This window comes from Schistocerca gregaria, chromosome X (assembly GCF_023897955.1).
Source record: "Schistocerca gregaria isolate iqSchGreg1 chromosome X, iqSchGreg1.2, whole genome shotgun sequence".
Classification (NCBI taxonomy): domain Eukaryota; kingdom Metazoa; phylum Arthropoda; class Insecta; order Orthoptera; family Acrididae; genus Schistocerca; species Schistocerca gregaria.
This window is the reverse complement of record NC_064931.1, coordinates 482,668,198-482,687,231: the sequence shown is the minus strand read 5'-3', so window position 1 is coordinate 482,687,231 and position 19,034 is coordinate 482,668,198. Positions and strand designations below refer to the sequence as shown.

Here is a 19,034-nt window from a genome sequence, read left to right as displayed (position 1 = left end):
ATCATCTACTTCCTTTTATTCTTTTTTTTTTTTTTTTTTTTTTTAGCCCTTCTATTTATTCCTACCACCTTTCAGGTTTTCCTTCTCTGCGTAACCCCAGCTTCTCATATTGACCTCTTGAGTCTTCCTGGTGCTTCTCTTTTCTCAAAAGGTATTTTTAATTTTCCTGTGGGTAACATCTATCTTTCCTCTTGGTTGTGCATGCTTCTATGGCCTTACATTTGTCATTTAGACATTCCTGTGTAGTCAATTTGTGTATGCTGTCAGCTTGATTTTTAGATACCTAGATTCCCCTATGCCAGGCTTCATTTGATGTTTTTTTTTAAAAATATTTTCTTCACCAAGCAGTCAAAATCAGTGTCCTCTCCTGGGCTTATCCATTGGTTTCTGCTAGGCCTTGTCTTATTACCTATTTGATGCTCTGCTGCTTTCACTTTCATCCCTTAAAACTAGCGAGTCATCATGTATTCTATACCTTTCCCAGATTTGGATCAGTTGTTGCCTAATGCTTCTAATGGTTTCAAAACCTCTGCCTTACCAATATATTATCTATCTGAAACCTTAAAGTGTCTGCAGGTCACTTCTACATTTAAAACCATCTTACATGATTCTTTAGTCAAGCATTAGTAGTGCTAGTGTCGTAAATGCCGGCTGCTTCACATCTGCTGTGCAGCAAGCTACGTAAATTTAAGTATTAATTGTGTTTTTCTTACATGTAACTTCTTTTTCTGTGTGGTATTGTTTTTAGGAAGCTTTAATTTTCGAGTACTAGTAATAGTGTTCCATAGATTTTGTGTTTGCTTTGAATACAATCCAGAGACAGTGCTTATTTTCGTTGTTTCCAACAAGAATTGTCTAGTAACCACAGTTTAGTCAGCTATCAGTTGCTTTTAGTGAATTAGCAGTCTAGTTAAAATTTGATTAACTCTCTACAGTAAATTGATTTCTTAGCATGGATAGGATGTGTGACTGCTGTGTATGGACACAGGAGGAACTGGCCACTGTTCGCGAACAGCTGAATGTGTTGATGGCTGTGGTCAGCCGTCTTCAGGCTGCTGCCTCGGAGTGTAGCGGCAGTGGGGAGTCTGGTGCGTCGCATGGCACACCCCAGGTGTTGTGTGCTTCACCCACTGTCCCTGCTGTCGAGATATCTTCACGGGTACCAGGTGCAGTTGGGCCGCCCTCTCCCCAAGGGAGTGTCAGGTTCAACGGCGTTCGCACCACATGAGGCGGAGGGTCAATGTGGAAGCTGGTCGTGTGGCACCACCCGCTCTGCCTGTGGGTGGACATGTGGCCACTCCTTCAGCAAAGTCCGAGCAGGCACACAGGGGGATGGGTTTATTAGTGATTGGGAGCTCCAATGTTAGGCGGGTGATTAGCCCCTTGGGAAAGTAGCGGAAAGGTTGGGGAACTAGGCCAGTGTTCATTCTGTCTACTTGCCAGGGGGTCTCATCCGAGACGTGGACGAGGCCCTGCCTGTGGCAATAGAGAGCACTGGGTGCACCTGACTGCAAAATGTTGCTCATGTCGGCACCAGTGACTCCTGCCATCTGGGTTCAGAGGTCATCCTCAGTTCATACAGGTGGTTGGGGGAGTTGGTGAAGTTAGAAAGCCTTGCTCGCAGGGTGGAATCTGAGCTAACTGATTGTAGTGTCGTTCCCAGAACCGATCGTGGTCTTCTGGTTTGGAGCTGAGTGGAAGGCTTAAACCAGAGGCTCAGACGATTCTGCGGAGGTCTGGGGTGCAAATTTCTGGACCTCCATTATCCCTGTATAGGTCAGGCATGAACTACATGCAGGAAGCGGCTACAAGGGTAGTGGAGTACATGTGGAGTGCACATGTGGGTGTTTTAGGTTGGAGAATTCCCTCCCTAGGTGCAACAAGACACCTCGTGAGAGGCGACAAGGTAGCAGTAGGAAAAATGCAACAGGGAATGACAGTATTAATGTGGTAATAGTAAACTGCAGGAGGATCTATAGAAAGGTCCCAGAAATTGATCTCACTAATAAACGCTCACAATGCCCACATAGTACTAGACACGAGAAGTTGGCTGAAATCAGATGTAAATCGTAATGAAATTCTAAACTCAGATGTAAATCGTAATGAAATTCTAAACTCAGATTGGAATTTATACCATAGAGACAGGCTGGACAGCGAAGGGAAAGGCGGTTTTATAGCAATTAAAAGTGCAATAGTATTGAAGGAAATTGACATAGATCCGAAATGTGAAATAAATTGGTTGGAGGTCACGGTTAAAGCAAACTGGATGTTTCTATAGGCCCCCTGGCTCAGCAGCTGTTGTGGCCAAACACCTGAAGGAAAATTTGGAAAATATTTCGAGTAGATTTCCCAACCGTGCTTTAATTTTCGGTGGAGATTTTAATTTACCAGATATAGACTGGGAGACTCAAAGGCTTATAATGGGTGGCAGGGACAAAGAATCCAGTAAAATCTTTTTAAGTACATTATCTGAAAACTACCTTGAGCAGTTAAACAGAGAACCGACTTGAGGCGATAACATATTAGACCTTCTGGTGACAAACAGACCTGAACTATTTGAAACAGTTAACGCAGAACAGGGAATCAGCGATCATAAAGCGGTAACAGCATCGATGATTTCAGCCGTAAATAGAAATATTAAAAAAGGTGGGAAGATTTTTCTGTTTAGCAAAAGTGACAAAAAGCAGATTACAGAGTACCTGATGGCTCAACACAAAGGTTTTGTCCCAAGTACAGATAGTGTTGAGGATCAGTGGACAAAGTTCAGATCCATCGTACAATATGCACTAGATGAGTATGTGCCAAGCAAGATCATAAGAGATGGAAAAGAGCCACCATGTTACAACAACAGAGTTAGAAAACTGCTACGGAAGCAAAGTGAACTTCACAGCAAACATAGACATAGGCAAAGCCTTGCAGACAAACAAAAATTACACAAAGTTAAATGTAGTGTGAGGAGGGCTATGTGAGAGGCGTTCAATGAATTCGAAAGTAAAGTTCTGTGTACTGATTTGGCAGAAAATCCTAAGAAATTTTGGTCTTACGTCAAAGCGGTAGGTGGATCAAAACAAAATGTTCAGATATTCTGTGACCAAAATGGTACTGAAACAAAGGATGACAGACTACAGGCCGAAATACTAAATGTCTTTCTGCAAAGCTGTTTTACAGAGGAAGACTGCACTGTAGTTTCTTCTCTAGATTGTTGCATAGATGACAAAATGGTAAATATCGAAATAGATGACACAGGGATAGAAAAACAATTAAAATCGCTCGAAAGAGGAAAGGCCACTGGACCTGATGGGATTCCAGTTTGATTTTACACAGAGTACACGAAGGAACTTGCTCCCTTCTTGCACCGGTGTACTGTAGGTCTCCAGAAGAGCGTAGTGTTCCAAAAGATTGGAAAAGGGCACAGCTCATCCCTGTTTTCAAGAAGGGATGTTGAACAGATGTGCAGAATTATAGACCTATATCTCTAACGTCAATCAGTTGTAGAATTTTGGAACATGTATTATGTTTGAGTATAATGACTTTTCTAGAGACTAGGAATCAGCATGGGTTTTGAAAAAGACAATCGTGTGAAACCTAGCTCGCGCTATTTTTCCATTATACTCAGAGGGCGATAGACACCGGTTCCCAGGTAGATGCCATGTTTCTTGACTTCCGCAAGACGTTTGATACAGTTCCCCACAGTTGTTTAATGACCAAAGTAAGAGCATATGGACTATCAGATCAATTGTGTGATTGGATTGAGGAGTTCCTAGATAACAGAACGCACCATGTCATTCTCAATGGAGAGAAGTCTTCCAAAGTAAGAGTGATTTCAGGTGTGCCGCAGGGGAGTGTCATAGGACCGTTGCTATTCACAATATACATAAATGACCTGGTGGATGACATTGGAAGTTCACTGAGGCTTTTTGCAGATGATGCTGTGGTGTATCAAGAGGTTGCAACAATGGAAAATTGTACTGAAATGCAGGAGGATTGGCAACGAATTGACGCATGGTGCAGGGAATGGCAATTGAATCTCAATGTAGACAAGTGTAATGTGGTGCGAATACATAGAAAGAAAGATCCTTTATGATTTAGCTACAATATAGCAGGTCAGCAACTGGAAGCAGCTAATTCCAAAATTATCTGGGAGTAGGCATAGACAATGGAATGACCATATAAAATTAATCGTCGGTAAAGAAGATATCAGACAGAGATTCATTGGAAGATTCCTAAAGAAATGCAGTTCAAAAACAACGGAAGTAGGTTACAGTACACTTGTTTGCCCCCTGCTTGAATACTGCTCAGCAGTGTGGGATCCGTACCAGATAGGGTTGATAGAATAGATAGAGAAGATCCTACGGAGAGCAGAGTGCTTCATTACAGGATCATTTAGTAATCGTGAAAGTGTTACGGATATGATAGACAGACTCTGCAAGAGAGACATGCAGAAGCTCGCTACGGGCTTTTGTTGAAGTTTCGAGAACATAACTTCACTGAGGAGTCAAGCAGTATATTGCTCCCTCCCACGTATATCTTGCGAAGGGACCATGAGGATAAAATCAGAGAGATTAGAGCCCATACAGAGGCATACCGACAGTCTTTCTTTCCACGAACAATACGAGACTGAAATAGAAGGGAGGACCAATAGAGGTACTCAAGGTACCCTCTGCCACACACCTTCAGGTGGCCTGCAGAGAGTGGATGTAGATTTAGATGTAGGTTAGCAATGATCAAATTATGCTCTGTGCAAATTTCTACCAGATGGTTTCCACTTTCATTTGTTTCCTTCTTACTACATTCTCCTCTTCATTTTGGTGCTGTAGAATTCCACTATCCCACACAAATTTTTGCCTTCCGTAACTACCTCAATAATTTCTTTTATGTCATACACTCTTTCAGTCTCCTTATAGTTTGTAGAACTATTTGGCATATAAACTTGTAAAAATGTGATGGATGTTGGTTTCATGTCTATCTTGAAAACAATAAATCATTCACTGTGCTGTTCTCAATAGTCCTCACACACTAAGATTTTCTTATTTATTACTGGACCTCCTCCTACTTTATCCCTACTTGATTTTGTATTTGTAACTCCGTACTTGCCTGACCAGAAGTCTTGTCCCTCCTACCACTGTGGAGGAGGAGGATCTTAGTGTTTAACGTCCCGTCGACAACGAGGTCATTAGAGACGGAGCGCAAGCTTGGGTGAGGGAAGAATGGGGAAGGAAATGGGCCGTGCCCTTTCAAAGGAACCATCCCGGCATTTGCCTGAAGCGATATAGGGAAATCACGGAAAACCTAAATCAGGATGGCCGGAGACGGGATTGAACCGTCGTCCTCCCGAATGCGAGTCCAGTGTGCTAACCACTGCGCCACCTCGCTCGGTCTACCACTGTGTTTTGCCAGTTCCCACCACATTTAATTTCAAAGTATTCATTTCCTTTTTAAGTTTCCTAGCATACATACTCAATTATGGATCTGACTTCCACACTTTGACCCATAGAATGCCAGTTTTGTTTGCATCCCACTGAGTAGTCCTTGCCTGGTGATGTGAATTGGGGGGGGGGGGGGGGTCTGGCTATCTTACCTCAAAAATATTTTACTCAACAGGATTCCATCATCGTATAATCATATGGTAGAGCTGCAAATCCTTGGGAAAAATAACAGATGCAGTTTCCCTTTGCTTCAACCATTTGCAGCACCAGCACAAAAAGCTGGTTGATGTTACAAGTCCAGGGCAGTCAATCATCCAGGCTGTTGCCCTGCAACTATTGAAAAACGGTGCTTCCCTCTTCAGTAACCATAGATTTGTCATGTCTCTCCATAGATACCCCTCCACTGTTGTTTTATTTAAAGTGTCCCTGTCTGTATTGATGAGGCACCAAGCCACCCCACCTCGGCGAAGTCCATGGTTCGTGTAATAACAATTAACTTTTATGCTCAATATTGTAGTTACAAGCACAGATGGTGATTATGTTTATAATATTTAAAATTAATGTTAGTGATAACAGTAAATATCTGCTGTCAGTTCAATGCAAGGAGATTGTCTTTGCCAATAAATATACATTATGAAACTACTGCTAATTTCTGTGAATAAAATGTAACTTTTTGTCATTTATTTTTTTCTTTTTTAAATTACTTTCAGGAGAGATCCTGAGCAAGAATCATGGAGGCACTCCTGGGGAAGTCGTGAAGTAAACAAAGATGAATTCTGGGCAGCTTTACAACACAACTATGACTACATTATGGACAACAACCTCATTGACAGTTGTAAAGTATGCAAGATAGAGAATGTGGAACTCTTATGCAAATAGACTATAAAATATTTTATCATTTATTATTCACAAACTACATTTATTATGACTGAACTTTGAAAAAATGTCTGATTTATAAAAATAAAAGCTTCGATAGTTCAAAGATTTTATACATATTGAGTTTGTAGAAACTTTTAATAATGTATGCATAATTAATTGGCATTGAGGAAATACTATATTCCATTAGTGTGAAATACTTATTTAAAGAGGGTTGAAGTGACATGTTGTAGAAGTGTGGGGTACTTGTTGAAGCAAAATATTGGGGTCTATAATTGATATACATGTCATTGCTGCAGGCATTTTGCATTTAAATAAGCCTTAAAGTTATCTCTTATAAGTGAGAAACAAGGTCATTTTCTTGTGTACAATATAGTCGCAAGCAGAAGATGACAAGATAGAAATAGTATATTGAAGGTATTGACCATTTAACTGACAAAGGAACATCACAAACAACTGCAAGTCATCAGCCCTAGCACTCGATTCTGTGTGAATGGGCCATAATTCTGATAATATGCCCTTATGTCCATCTGAATGTACAGCTTTTAAACATTTGCAAACACAGTTTGTCAGTTGCTGTTTCCCATTGCAGCCACCTAATGGCCAAGGGTGAAGCACTGTACAGTGGAGTAAGAGGTCCATTTTCATCATGTTGGTCAACCAACTACCAATAGTGCTTCATTTACTGTGCGAAATTGCGCAGCTTTCTATCCTGTATTGGTGTCAGAGATCTCTCTACTTCAAAGACTTTTGTGCTGTGATACGCAAATGCAGGGTAAAGTAATGAAATGAACGAGTGTGTCATGAAATAAGTAGCATAACACTGTTTAGTTATTACCTTTGCTGTTGTGTGTTATTTTCTTTGGACTGGAAAGCCGGCCGCGGTGGTCTCGCGGTTCTAGGCACGCAGTCCGGAACCGTGCGACTGCTATGGTCGCAGGTTCGAATCATGCCTCGGGCATGGATGTGTGTGATGTCCTTAGGTTAGTTAGGTTTAAGTAGTTCTAAGTTCTAGGGGACTAATGACCACAGCAGTTGAGTCCCATAATACTCAGAGCCATTTGAACCTTTTTTTTTTTTGGACTGGAAAGTTGACATTGTTGAAGTGATGTAAATTGGCAGGAGCTGTGCTATTCTTTAGTGTGAGAGGCACAATTAAATTGTAAATAAAAAATCATTAAATCCAATTCATAACAATTTTTCAGTTGCTTAAGTTTCTTCATATTGATCTTGAGGCATGTATTGTTAAAATAACAATGAATTTACATGAGGTTGACATAACATGTACTTTTTCCATGTGCTCTAGAACAAGATTCCAAAACATGTTTGCTGGACATGACCCTCTTTCTTTTACTCTTCCTTCGCTATCATCATCCCGTGAATAGGAGGGTGCTGGTTGTCGCTCTGATACACAGTATTTTGTGCTTGGGCTGTAGTGAGGTGGAGTAGTGAGAATTAACCAGTGTGCATGAACTGTTGAATGCTGCATATTCAGAAGGTCATAACCACATACTATCAGAATTATGGCCAAAATTTTTGTGCGGGTTTGATTTCTGGGGCTAATATCCTGCTTGAGTACTTTATGCTCCTTAGAATATGAGGTCAAGTTGGTGGTTTCCTCATCAGTGTGGAAACTGAGATAAAAATCTAATATTAATGGAGACTGGAACATTGTAATAAAAAAAAGAATAGAAGAAAGAATTATGCGAGGATATGGATTCAGTAGTAGGAATTAGGAAGGTGGAGATCTTCAGGTAAATTCTGCTAGTACATAACAGATATGCTGTTCGATAACAAGAGGAGGAGGTATACATGAAAACATCTGGATACATGGGAAGGTACTGCTTGGATACACTGTCGCGAGACAGATTCTGAAATCTGATGTCGAATTCTAAGGCATACCCTGGAGCAGATATAGACTCAGATCACAAGTTAATGGTGGTGAATAATAGGCTGACTTATAAGAGAATCATCAAGAAGAATTGATGTGTAAATGAGTCTTACACTGGAGTATTGAGGAATGATGTGTGTTTGAAGTTCTCTTAAGGCTGTAGGTATTGTGATGATGTACACCACAGTAGGAAGCTCAGTTAAAAAGGAATGGACATTCATCAATAAAGGCAATCAAAGAGGCTGGACAATTATAAACTGATGAGTCAGAACATTATGACCACTGTCCACCATGACATTGGAGCCACCAGGTGGCCTTGTGGGAACGTGACGTGGTAACAAATGTATGTAAGGTAAGCAGGCAAGGACAAGGGATCGTCCTAGTGAAGATATGGGTTGCAAATGAGTAAATTCATTGGGATAAATGACTTTGACAAACGGCAGATTATTATTACACAGAGCATCTGAAAAAGTATCTCAAGAATGGCAAAGCTGGTCAAATGTTCATGTGCTACTGTCATGAGCATCTACAGAAAGAGGCAGGAGGACAGTGAAACTACCATTAAGTGCCAAATGGCTGGATGTCCACAACTCTCCACAGAACATAGGGTTTGGAGGCTTGTTCTGTTCTGTAAAGTAGGAGAGAAGGTGGTCCATGGTACCTTTGCCGAAAGAGTACAGTGCTGGGTGCATGCACACTATTTGTCATAAATTGTTGAACTTGGAGCTCTGCAGCAGACCACCCCTACATGTTCAAGTGTTGACACAACTACATTGTCAATTACAATAGCAGTGGGCATGGGGCCATCAGAATTCGACCGTTGATCGATGGAAACGTGTTGGCTCTTTCGATGAATCACATTTTTTGCCACACTATGCTGACGGTCGTCTCCATAACCTGTGGTAGTAATCGAAGACAAGCTGACCGATGCAAACCACCTGCATCCTTTTATGCTTGATGTTCCCGACAGCGTTTTCATCTTTGAGCAGTGTAATTGCCCTTGTATTGGAGCCTGAACCGTGCTACAGTGGCTTAAGGAACATGATAGTAAACTCAGGTTGATGTCTCAGAGACCAAATTCACCTGATGTTAATCATCTGAAACCCACCTGGGTCCCTATCGGGTGTCATCACTGTGTATGCAGATCAGCAGTTCATTACTTACATGAATTGTGAGACCTGTGTGTAGACATCTAGCGCCACATACCTCCACAAACCTACCAACAAACTGTTGGATCCCTGATACGCAGAGTCAGCGATGTATTTCATTCCAAATATGGACAAACAAGCTACTGAGAAGGTGGTTACAATGTTTTGGCTCCTCAGTCTAGGTACAAGGAAGATGATTGCAAAGAACAATTGGGTAACAGAATAAATAATTCAGTTAATCAATGAAAGAAGAAAATGCTAGACTCTTAAGTAGGAGAGAGGGATACATAAATTTGGGTTACTGAAAAATGAAATAAACAGGAAGTGCAGGGAGGCTAAAGTGACATGACTTCTGGAAAAAATGTCAAGAAATCAAAAAGGAACTGTTGCTTGGAGAACAGACTCAGTATATAGAAAAGTAAAAAACAACTTTTGATTAAATTAAAAAAAAGGATGTGAACTTTGTGAGTGCAGAAACAGTTCTACTGTTAACGGTAGAGGATATTGCTGATATGTGGAAAGAGTAAACTGAGGTTATCTATGAGGGGGAGGAACTGTTTGCTGACATGGTGGAAGAAGAAATGAGGGGAAATCATTGTTAAGTTTGAAAGAGCTTTCATTGATTTGCAAGCAAATAAAGTAGAAAGTATAGATAACACTCTTGCGAAATTTCTAAAATTGTTGGGGACAGAGGCAAACAAATCATCATGTTGGTATGTAGATTCTATGAGAAAGGACATTTACCATCAGACTTTTGGAAGAATATAGTCCATCAGCTACACAATCCTGAAGATCTGAAAAGCAGAAAAATGTGTGAACTGCTGAACAATTTGTATGATAGTTCATCCATCCAAGTTATTGATAACAATTATATACATAGGAAAGGGAAAGAAAACTGAGGATCTCTTAGATGATTGTCAGTTAGGCTTTAGGAAAGATGAAGGCATGACAGAGACAATTCTGATTTTTTTTTGTCATAATGGAAGCAAGAGTCATGAAAAATGAAGACACATTCATAGGATTTGTCAACCTAAAGAAAGTATTTGACAGTGTGAAATGGTGTAAGACATTTGAGGTTCTCTGGAAATACATATTAGCCATAGAGAGAGAAGGGTATTATGAAGTACTTAAAAATGCGAGACAGGTTAGTAAGAATGGGAGACAAAGAAAGATACACTTGATTTGAGAAGGGCATAGATCAAGGCTGCATCCTTTCTCACCCACTGATCAACCTGTACATCAAAGAAGCAACAATGCAAAAATGAGACTGGTACAGGAGTGGGATTAAAATTCTGGGTGAAAGAACATAGATGATTCTGTTGTCTGCCTGTGGTATGTGCATCCATGCTCACAGAGTTCGTGTTGATATAGAATCTTGCACCTCCCATTTTTGTGACATTTTATAGTAGTATCACCTTCAGTGCCATCTAAAAGGCATCACATATATTTTTTTTTATTTTCCTTGTTTAGCAATTTGAAATTGGTGGCGATTGTGCTTGATGTATGTGGATGCGATGTGAGTTGGCCACTGTCTGGCAACAGAGTATGTTTAGTGTTCTTCCCCTCCCTCTTGAACCTTTCTGTAAGGACAGTGTAGAATTACCTATGTAAGAGAGAAATGTCATCCACATTACAGTGGAAGCTGAAAGCTGTGTTGGATGTGGTTGGCAGTCTTCTGGCTGCTGCTTTAAACTGCAGCTGTGTTTGGGCATCAATGGTAAAAGCCATGACACCTTTGGTACCATTATAGTCCCCTTGAAATGTTGATGTCATTGTTTCTTCAATTGTGGAACAGCTTACGGATTTTTCATCACTTAAGGCTGAGTTGCAGGCAGTGATTGATTCATACAACTCTGATTTGTGCAAGATGGATGTGGATACTGGCTACACAAGTTGTCCTTTAGGCCTGAGCAATAGTTACAAGGTGCTGACCAGTGCTGATAATACATTTGAACCAGTACAGGATACCTCTTCTGTTAGTGGCCAATTTTCCAATCAAACCCAGACAAGTGCAAAGCATAGATGTGTTGGTCGTAGGAGCTCTGACATTAGGTGGGTAATATCACAAAGTCCGGGAAAGAAGGCCATTTTGCACTTGATTTGCTCTATGGGAGGTCTTGTCAGAGATACAGCTGTTGAATGCACTGGGTTCTGACAACATTCTCATTTCTCTTGAACAGATGTCTGAATTGGTGAGCTAGGCTATAGCACGTCAGATGGGAATATGGCTAGCTATTTGCAACATTATACCTAGAGTCAATTGCCCATCATGGTCCTTTAATTTGGAGCCAAGTGGAGGGTCTAAACCAGAGGCTTAGATGATTCTGCATTAATCCCATTTGTGAATTTCGTGACATCTACTATTGGGTGGAGAAATGAAGGACCACCCTCAGTAAGGAAGGCCTGCTCTACACAAAGAAAGTGGATACTCTGGCAACAGCGTAGTTTTAGTGTTCATCATCTCTCTCTCTCTCTCTCTCTCTCTCTCTCTCTCTCGAACCCTTCTGTAAGAACAGTGTTGAATTACCTATGTAAGAGAGAAATGTCGTCCATGTTACTCTCAGAGGAGAATTTTATGCCTTTGTGCACCAGGCAAAGAATATTAATGTTGTATAAGTAAACTGCAGGAAGATTCATTGTAAGAACCCAGAATTAGTCTCACTTATATTATACTTATTCATGGCCACATAGTATTAGGAAGATTTGACAAAAACCAGAAATGAATATTAATGAAACACTAAATTCATATTGAAATACATATTGCGAGGGTTAGGACAGATGCCAGTGATGTGGCATGTTTATTGCCACAAAGAATTTGATAATCTCTAGTGAGTTGAAATATCTGTAAGGTAAGCATTACAAAGTTGGGTCAGATGTAGTAATTCCATGCTTTTATAGAAGACATGCTTCAGGAGCCACATGGACATATGGCTTCAGAGGAAACTTGGAGAACATTGTAACTAAGTATTATGATTTTACTATTGTAATAGGGGAGACTTCAGTTTGCCAGCTGTAGAATGGGAGAGTCATGCAATTAAAACTGGTGCCAAGGACAGGGATTTGTTTAAGATTGTTCTGTCCATCTTGTCTGAAAATTACTTCAAGCAGATAGATAGAGAACTGACACATGAGGGCAACCTCTGTAACTGCCAGACCTGAACTTTTGGAATAGGTTATGGCAGTGAAATATTCTTGGTTATGAAAAGTGACACAACACAAATTTCCACCAGGGAGGGCTCACATCTCTCTTGTGAGTATGCGCGTGGATAACATAGAGCCCATGGCCCGTGCAACACTACTTCCTTTCCAAGTTGCAAGGCCATCCTTCTACCATTCTTTTCTCTCCCCTCTGCCTTTCCACTGGATGGTCTTCATGGTGCCAACCATTCTAGAATTTGGTTTGATTTTGGACACTAGTTAAAATAATACTTACTTTTTTCCTCCCTCTTCTGGCAGTTTATACAACTTTTGTCCTTCACTACTTAGTCCTCATCATTAGGTTTGACCTACCATTCCTCTTCCAAATTTTACGGCAGTATGGATCGTGCAGGGAAGGTCTCCAATGTGGTGTACATTTCATCTTTTGGGCCTTTCTATATTTGCACCCTTCCTTTCTGGTCATCCCATTGTGGGAGGGTCATCAAGTACCTGCATGGTGGTAGCCCCATGACCCTGCAGGGATCACATTATTGCTGCTTGCACTGCTCTGAACTCTGTCTGTGGTTAACACAATCCACTCAATAGGAATGTGGAGGCTGAGACAGTTCATGTGAGGATGTCTTGGGATCTGTAATGTGCATCTTCCTCCTGATGATGAGGTGTGTGAGAATTTATTGTCTGCACTGATCTCTCAAATCCCTCCATTATTACTCTTCTTAGTTATTCCAGTACCCACAACCCTTTGTGGGGTAGAACTGCAACCATTGGGCATAGTAAAGCTACTGAAACTTTATTCACAAAGCTCAATCTTTGTCTCTTCAGTGTTGATGTCCCAACAAATTACAGTGTTGCAAATGGGTCTCATTTGTTCACTGATTTCGTTTGCAGTCCTCCCCTCCATCATTTGAGAGTTCATGCTAATCTGTGAGACAGTGATCATTTTCCAATCATTCTGTCCCTAAGCATCACTCCTCTGGACATACACCCATATGCACTCTCAGCAATGTTGTCTGGGATGCTGTTGCCTCTACTGTCACCCTTAGTAGCCCACCACATGGAGGCATTGATGCAGTTGTCAAGAGCACAACCATAGCCATTCTATTCGCAGCAGATTTAGTGATTGCCTATTCCTTGGGATCCCCCAATCGGCAGACAGTACCATGGTGGTTCGCGGGAATTGCCTTGGCAAATATAGATTGCAAACAGGCTCTCCAACACCATAAGTGATGTCCATCGATGGAACACCTCATTGCATTAAAACGGCGCCATGCTTGGATCCAACACCTAATACAAGACAAGAAACAAGAATGCTGGGAATCGTATGTTACTACCATGGGACAGTGTACGCCTCCATCACAGGTTTGGGCCAAATGCCATGTGGCCCGAGCTGCTGGAGTTGGCAGTCATGTGTGCAAGAGTTGTGCTTGCTTGTGAATGAATGGTGGTGTTTCTCTTTTTCTGATGAAGGCTCTGACCAAAAGCTTGCATGTAAGTGTATTTTAATTGTGCCTGTCTGCAACTTAGCATGTTACCATTATGGTAAGTAACAATGTATTTTTTTTCCTGCAGTGTTGTTATTCCTACCTGGAGTTTCCATTGTGTAAGACATCTATTACTGTTAGTTTGCACTGTTGGCAAAAAAAAACCTCTGGAAGCAGTAACAACCATAGAGTACCTAGCAGTAATTTCCTTGAGTGGTCTGAAGTGGAATGACCACAGAAAACTAACTGTACAAGAAGTAGATGCCATACTGACAGGGATTGGAAGAATCTGAAGGAAATTTAAGGAAGAACCTTAGTAAACACTGGTTAGACCGGTTCTATAGTACTGTTCATCATTCTGGAGCCCTTACTAGATTGGATTAATGAAAGAGATAGTGAAGATCAAATGAAAAGTGGCACATTATGTCATGGGATCATTTAACAAGTGCGAGAGTGCTGTGGAGATAATAAACAGACTCAGCTGCTAGAGGCTACAAGAGAGAAGCTATGTATCATGGAGAGATTTACTGCTGAAATTCCAAGAGTGTATATTTGGAGGATAGTCTGATTGATTGATTTGGTGGAAGAGACCAAAGAGTGAGGTCATTGGTCTCATTGGATTAGGGAAGGATGGGGAAAGAAGTCGGCTGTGCCCTTTGAAAGGAACCATGCCAGCAGTTTGCCTGAAGTTATTTAGGGAAATCATGGAAAACCTAAATCAGGATGGCTGGATTCGGGATTGAACTGTTATCCTCGTGCATATAAGCCCAGTGTGCTAACCTCTGCACCACCTCGCTCAGTGAAGGTCAGATGATATATCACTTACTCCCAAGTATGTCTTGTAAAATGACCATGGTGAGAAAGTCATTGAAATTAGAGCTCATATATAGGGTTATTGTGTTTCTTCTTCTTCTTCTTCTTCTTCTTCTTCTTCTTCTTCCTCCCATGCATCTTTCACAAATGGAACAGGGAAGCAGGTAAATGATAATTGTATTAGATGTACCCTCAACCACACTCCATAAGATGGCTCATGCAGTGTAGATGCAGATGCAGATATTCTGATGGCATTTCATCACCAATTAAAGTGAGTGTGAATTACAGGAGATGTTGAATGGAATGAAAAAGCTAATGAGCACAGAATATGGACTGAGAATAAATGAAAGATGAAAAGTAATAAGAAACAGCAGGAAGGAGGTAAGTGATAAACTTAACATTGAGGTTGGAGATTGTGTAATAGATGAAGGGGAGGAATAAATAATGCACGATGGACAAAGCAAGGAGGATATAAGAAGCAGATCAACAGTGGTGAAGAGGCTGGCACTTTTCACTAAAAGAAACCTACTAATGTCAAATGCAGGCCTCAAGTTGAAGAAGAAATTACTGAAGATGTACATGTGGAGCACAACATTCTATGTTACTGAGTCATGAACTGTTGGAAAGTCAGGAAGGAAGTTACTTTTCCTGATAAGGGAAGTATCTTCATTAAGATATCAGATATAAACCAACAGAAAAATTAAATATTGAGTGCTTTGTTAATGTAAATGGATTATCACTTTACTTCAGTTACAATGCAGCACATACAATTGTGTGAGAGACAGCATGTAAATAGGACTTTCCTTTGTTACCAACATCAAACATGTACAGGAAAGCTGGAACATCACATTATAGTGTAATGTTTGCAGTACTCTACCCTTGAGTTCCTTTGTTGCTGTGTGATAGTGAATCAGAATATGATAGCGAAAGTTATCTCTGCACATTCAGGCAGACATAAAAAGAATTAAAAGTCTGACTGTTAGCAACTTAAGTTTTATGCCTTACATATCTAAATAGACACAAAGTAAGGAAAATTTAAAACAAACTTGAGATGCTAATGAGTTACATGTGTTAATTGCATGTCCATGTGTTCATTAGTTTTGAATCTATGCCACGAAAAAAGTAAGACAGTATGTGCTGGACAAACATTTTTTCCTTCATTATTGATTTTTCCAAAGCTCCAATTTTACTCAAACATAATGTGATTTATTATGGTACATAATAACTCTATTTTGCTATTTAACCTGCTAATTCGTTGTTTTAGGAGGCAAGTGGAGAGCTTTCATGGGACGACCAGGATGTGGCACCTGCTTTGACATGGAGTTTCAATGAGTTTATAAATCAGTTCTCTGAAATCTATTCTTGGCTTAATAGTATTCAAGAGGCTGTTTATGGCAAGGAAGACAGTGTTATGGATCAGAATCTCAGAACTGTGAGTGTCAGCTGAAATTTGTTAATTTTCATAATGTAGAGTTAGTTACTTGAAGTAGCTCAGAAGATTGGCAGGGACAGTTCAAGAGATAAAGCTATAGAATACATGCACAAAACAGTGCCACCTGTAGACAGACAGATCAGTTACTCCATACTTAACCAAAGAAAACAATAATTTAGTATATGCTCTCAAAAGCATAAATTTTGATTGTTTACGCAGAGGTGTAAATAATTTATTGTATGAGAAATTTAACTTCAAACACAAGGTGAAATCATACCTACTTCACAACTACTCTTCTTCAGTAGAAGACTTCCCAAGGACCATGATAGTAAAAAAAAAAAAAAAAAAAAAAACGTTTAGGCTTGCATATACCATCCATAAATGTGGATGATGATAAAAATAAATAAAAGTAAAAAAATTAATCTGGAACATCGTGTCTGGGGGGCCTATAGAGTAAAGTTTTAGATTTGTTGTCTGGCTGAGTTACAGTGCAGTTAATTACAAATTAGTGTAGGAGAATAGCAAAGTTCGTCAAGTTAACATAATTTTCCATAATATTCACTCTCTTGTAAATCATGATATTGGTATTTTCATTTGAAAGAGATATTAGAATTTGAAACTTCTTACCAAAATATGTTGGTGCACAGCCAACCCACTGTGTTAAATTTTTTTCACAGTTGTACATCATAAATATTTTATTAGTAAGCTTCTTGTTCTGTTATTATCAGTTTTATCGATAGTAATTTTGATTGTAAATAACAATTCTGCCATCTTCAACATTATTCAATATAATTTGAGATTATCTGTGGAATGTCATTCACAGAGTCATTTGGAAGAGATGCGACGCAATTGTTACCGCCGTAAAGTGTTCAATGACCAAGCACGGAAACTACTTTCAAGGTATCCTGATGTGAGAGATGAAGTATCATGGAGAGTTGCTCATTTGAATACTAAATGGGACATGTTGGAACAGGCTATTTCTCCATGCAAAAACAAATCTGATAAAATGGATCAGTATGCAAGTAAGTCAAATCTCTAGTACCATTCTGAAAAATAATTCATTACATTCTGGTGATACTTTTTGTTATACTGTATTGACTCTTTGTGTTTCACATTGATGCTACAGATGGATTTATCTGATGATCATGCCCTGTTGTTAACTGAAATTAATATTTACCTCTGATTTAATGATGCTAAGACTTATAGCAGTTCATTCGAAGCAGATGACTACAAATTTCTGCCAACATCAATGTTTTATTTTACATGACTCTATAATGTTTCATTGTACAGACAATGCACAATTACATTCTGTATAATATTGATAGCACATTTTAGTATGCACTAGCGATCTGTGCCAGCTTCTTGTGGGTAGCACTAAGACTCTACAGCTGGACTACTTCTCTGGTGTAGTGGGAATAAATTATTTACATAATCCTTCCTCATGAATCAGTCTGCCTATTGGTGAAAGCTCTGTCAAAATTGCTATAGTACTTCCTGATATTAGCAATTGATACTGATAGGGTATATTTGTATGGTCTCCGAACTGCTTTTCAGAATCCTCTGCTAACAGTCCACTGAACTTCCAGTTTGTCTGCAAAGTTAATTACTTGAAGATTATTCAAATTGTATATATTATTAATAATATTGGTAGTAATATTAGTAGTAATATATTAGTAACATAATTAATATAAACTGCATAATAAATACTGAAAATTTGGAGAGGCTTATACTGTAAAAGGAGAAAACCTATTTCCAGAAACAGGTAATTGAAAATTACTCCCATTATACAGAATCGGTCACAAAAATTGTGGATAATAACACCTGGCTTACACTCTCTCATGAGTGATGTGAAGCTGTTTGTTCACTTAAGATGGCGAAGAAGACTTCACTTGTTCAAAGAATACTTTTTGTGTGTCACATAAGCAAAAACTGATCCTGAGAGGTTAGTTTGTTGTTGTGAGAGTGTGGCAGAAAAATATTGCAATGTTGGATACCAATAAAACAGCACAGTCAATCTACGAAGGATATTGCGTACAAAACACTATTGTGATACACCATGAAATATTGGTCAATTGTGTAAGATGTGTGCCAAATAGGACTAGTGGAGGCTATTGAGTGTATACAAACCAGGGCAGCACAAAGGGTCACATGTTTGTTTGACCCATATGAGAATGTCAGAGGTGATAAAGAAACTGAACTGGCAGATGCTTGAAGATAGATATGAAGTATTCGGAGAAAGCTTGCTTACAAAGTTCCAAGAACTAGATTTAAGTGATAAATAGAAGAATATACTAAAACCATGTGAATGGAACAGGAAGAAACCATACTAACTGCTGTTCATTTCATTGTGGTTTGCAGATGTAGACAAATGAAGTGCAGGTAGAAGGGAAGAAGCAAAACTTAAAAACAGAAGATAAATGAAAACAGACTTAAATGTTGTGAACAGGAATAGTAGGAAAAAATGATGATTGAAAGAAATACTTTATCACATGGCAATGAGGTGTGTGTGTGTGTGTGTGTGTGTGTGTGTGTGTGTGTGTGTGTGTGATAGAACCTTATCTTGTGTATCAAGATGCTATGAAATGCAGACTATTCCTGTGTTCCATGATAAATTTATACACGGATTCTGTGGCTGCAGCTAAATTAAAAAATAGGTAAGGGAGAATCCCTGGTGAGAAAGAGGATATATAATACATGACAGGAACTGAACTTCGGGTATTTTAGAATCACTCGGCAGGATCATGACACAGTACACACGGTACTAACTGACTGGATGAAACAGCTATCAAAGGTTCCTCAGACTGTAAA

The 19,034-nt window shown here is 39.6% G+C and overlaps 1 protein-coding gene across 4 annotated transcripts in view; it reads left to right on the top strand.

Annotated features, from left to right (window-relative positions):
• Positions 1 to 19,034, top strand: part of LOC126298945 (uncharacterized) — an 828,858-nt gene that overhangs the window by 375,806 nt on the left and 434,018 nt on the right. For all 4 annotated transcript variants that reach the window (XM_049990548.1, XM_049990546.1, XM_049990547.1 and 1 more), the window contains exons 5-7: positions 6,137 to 6,266; positions 16,059 to 16,226; positions 17,050 to 17,248. In XM_049990548.1, coding sequence (XP_049846505.1) covers positions 6,137 to 6,266; positions 16,059 to 16,226; positions 17,050 to 17,248 — 497 coding nt within the window. The remainder of the gene's footprint in view (positions 1 to 6,136; positions 6,267 to 16,058; positions 16,227 to 17,049; positions 17,249 to 19,034) is intronic.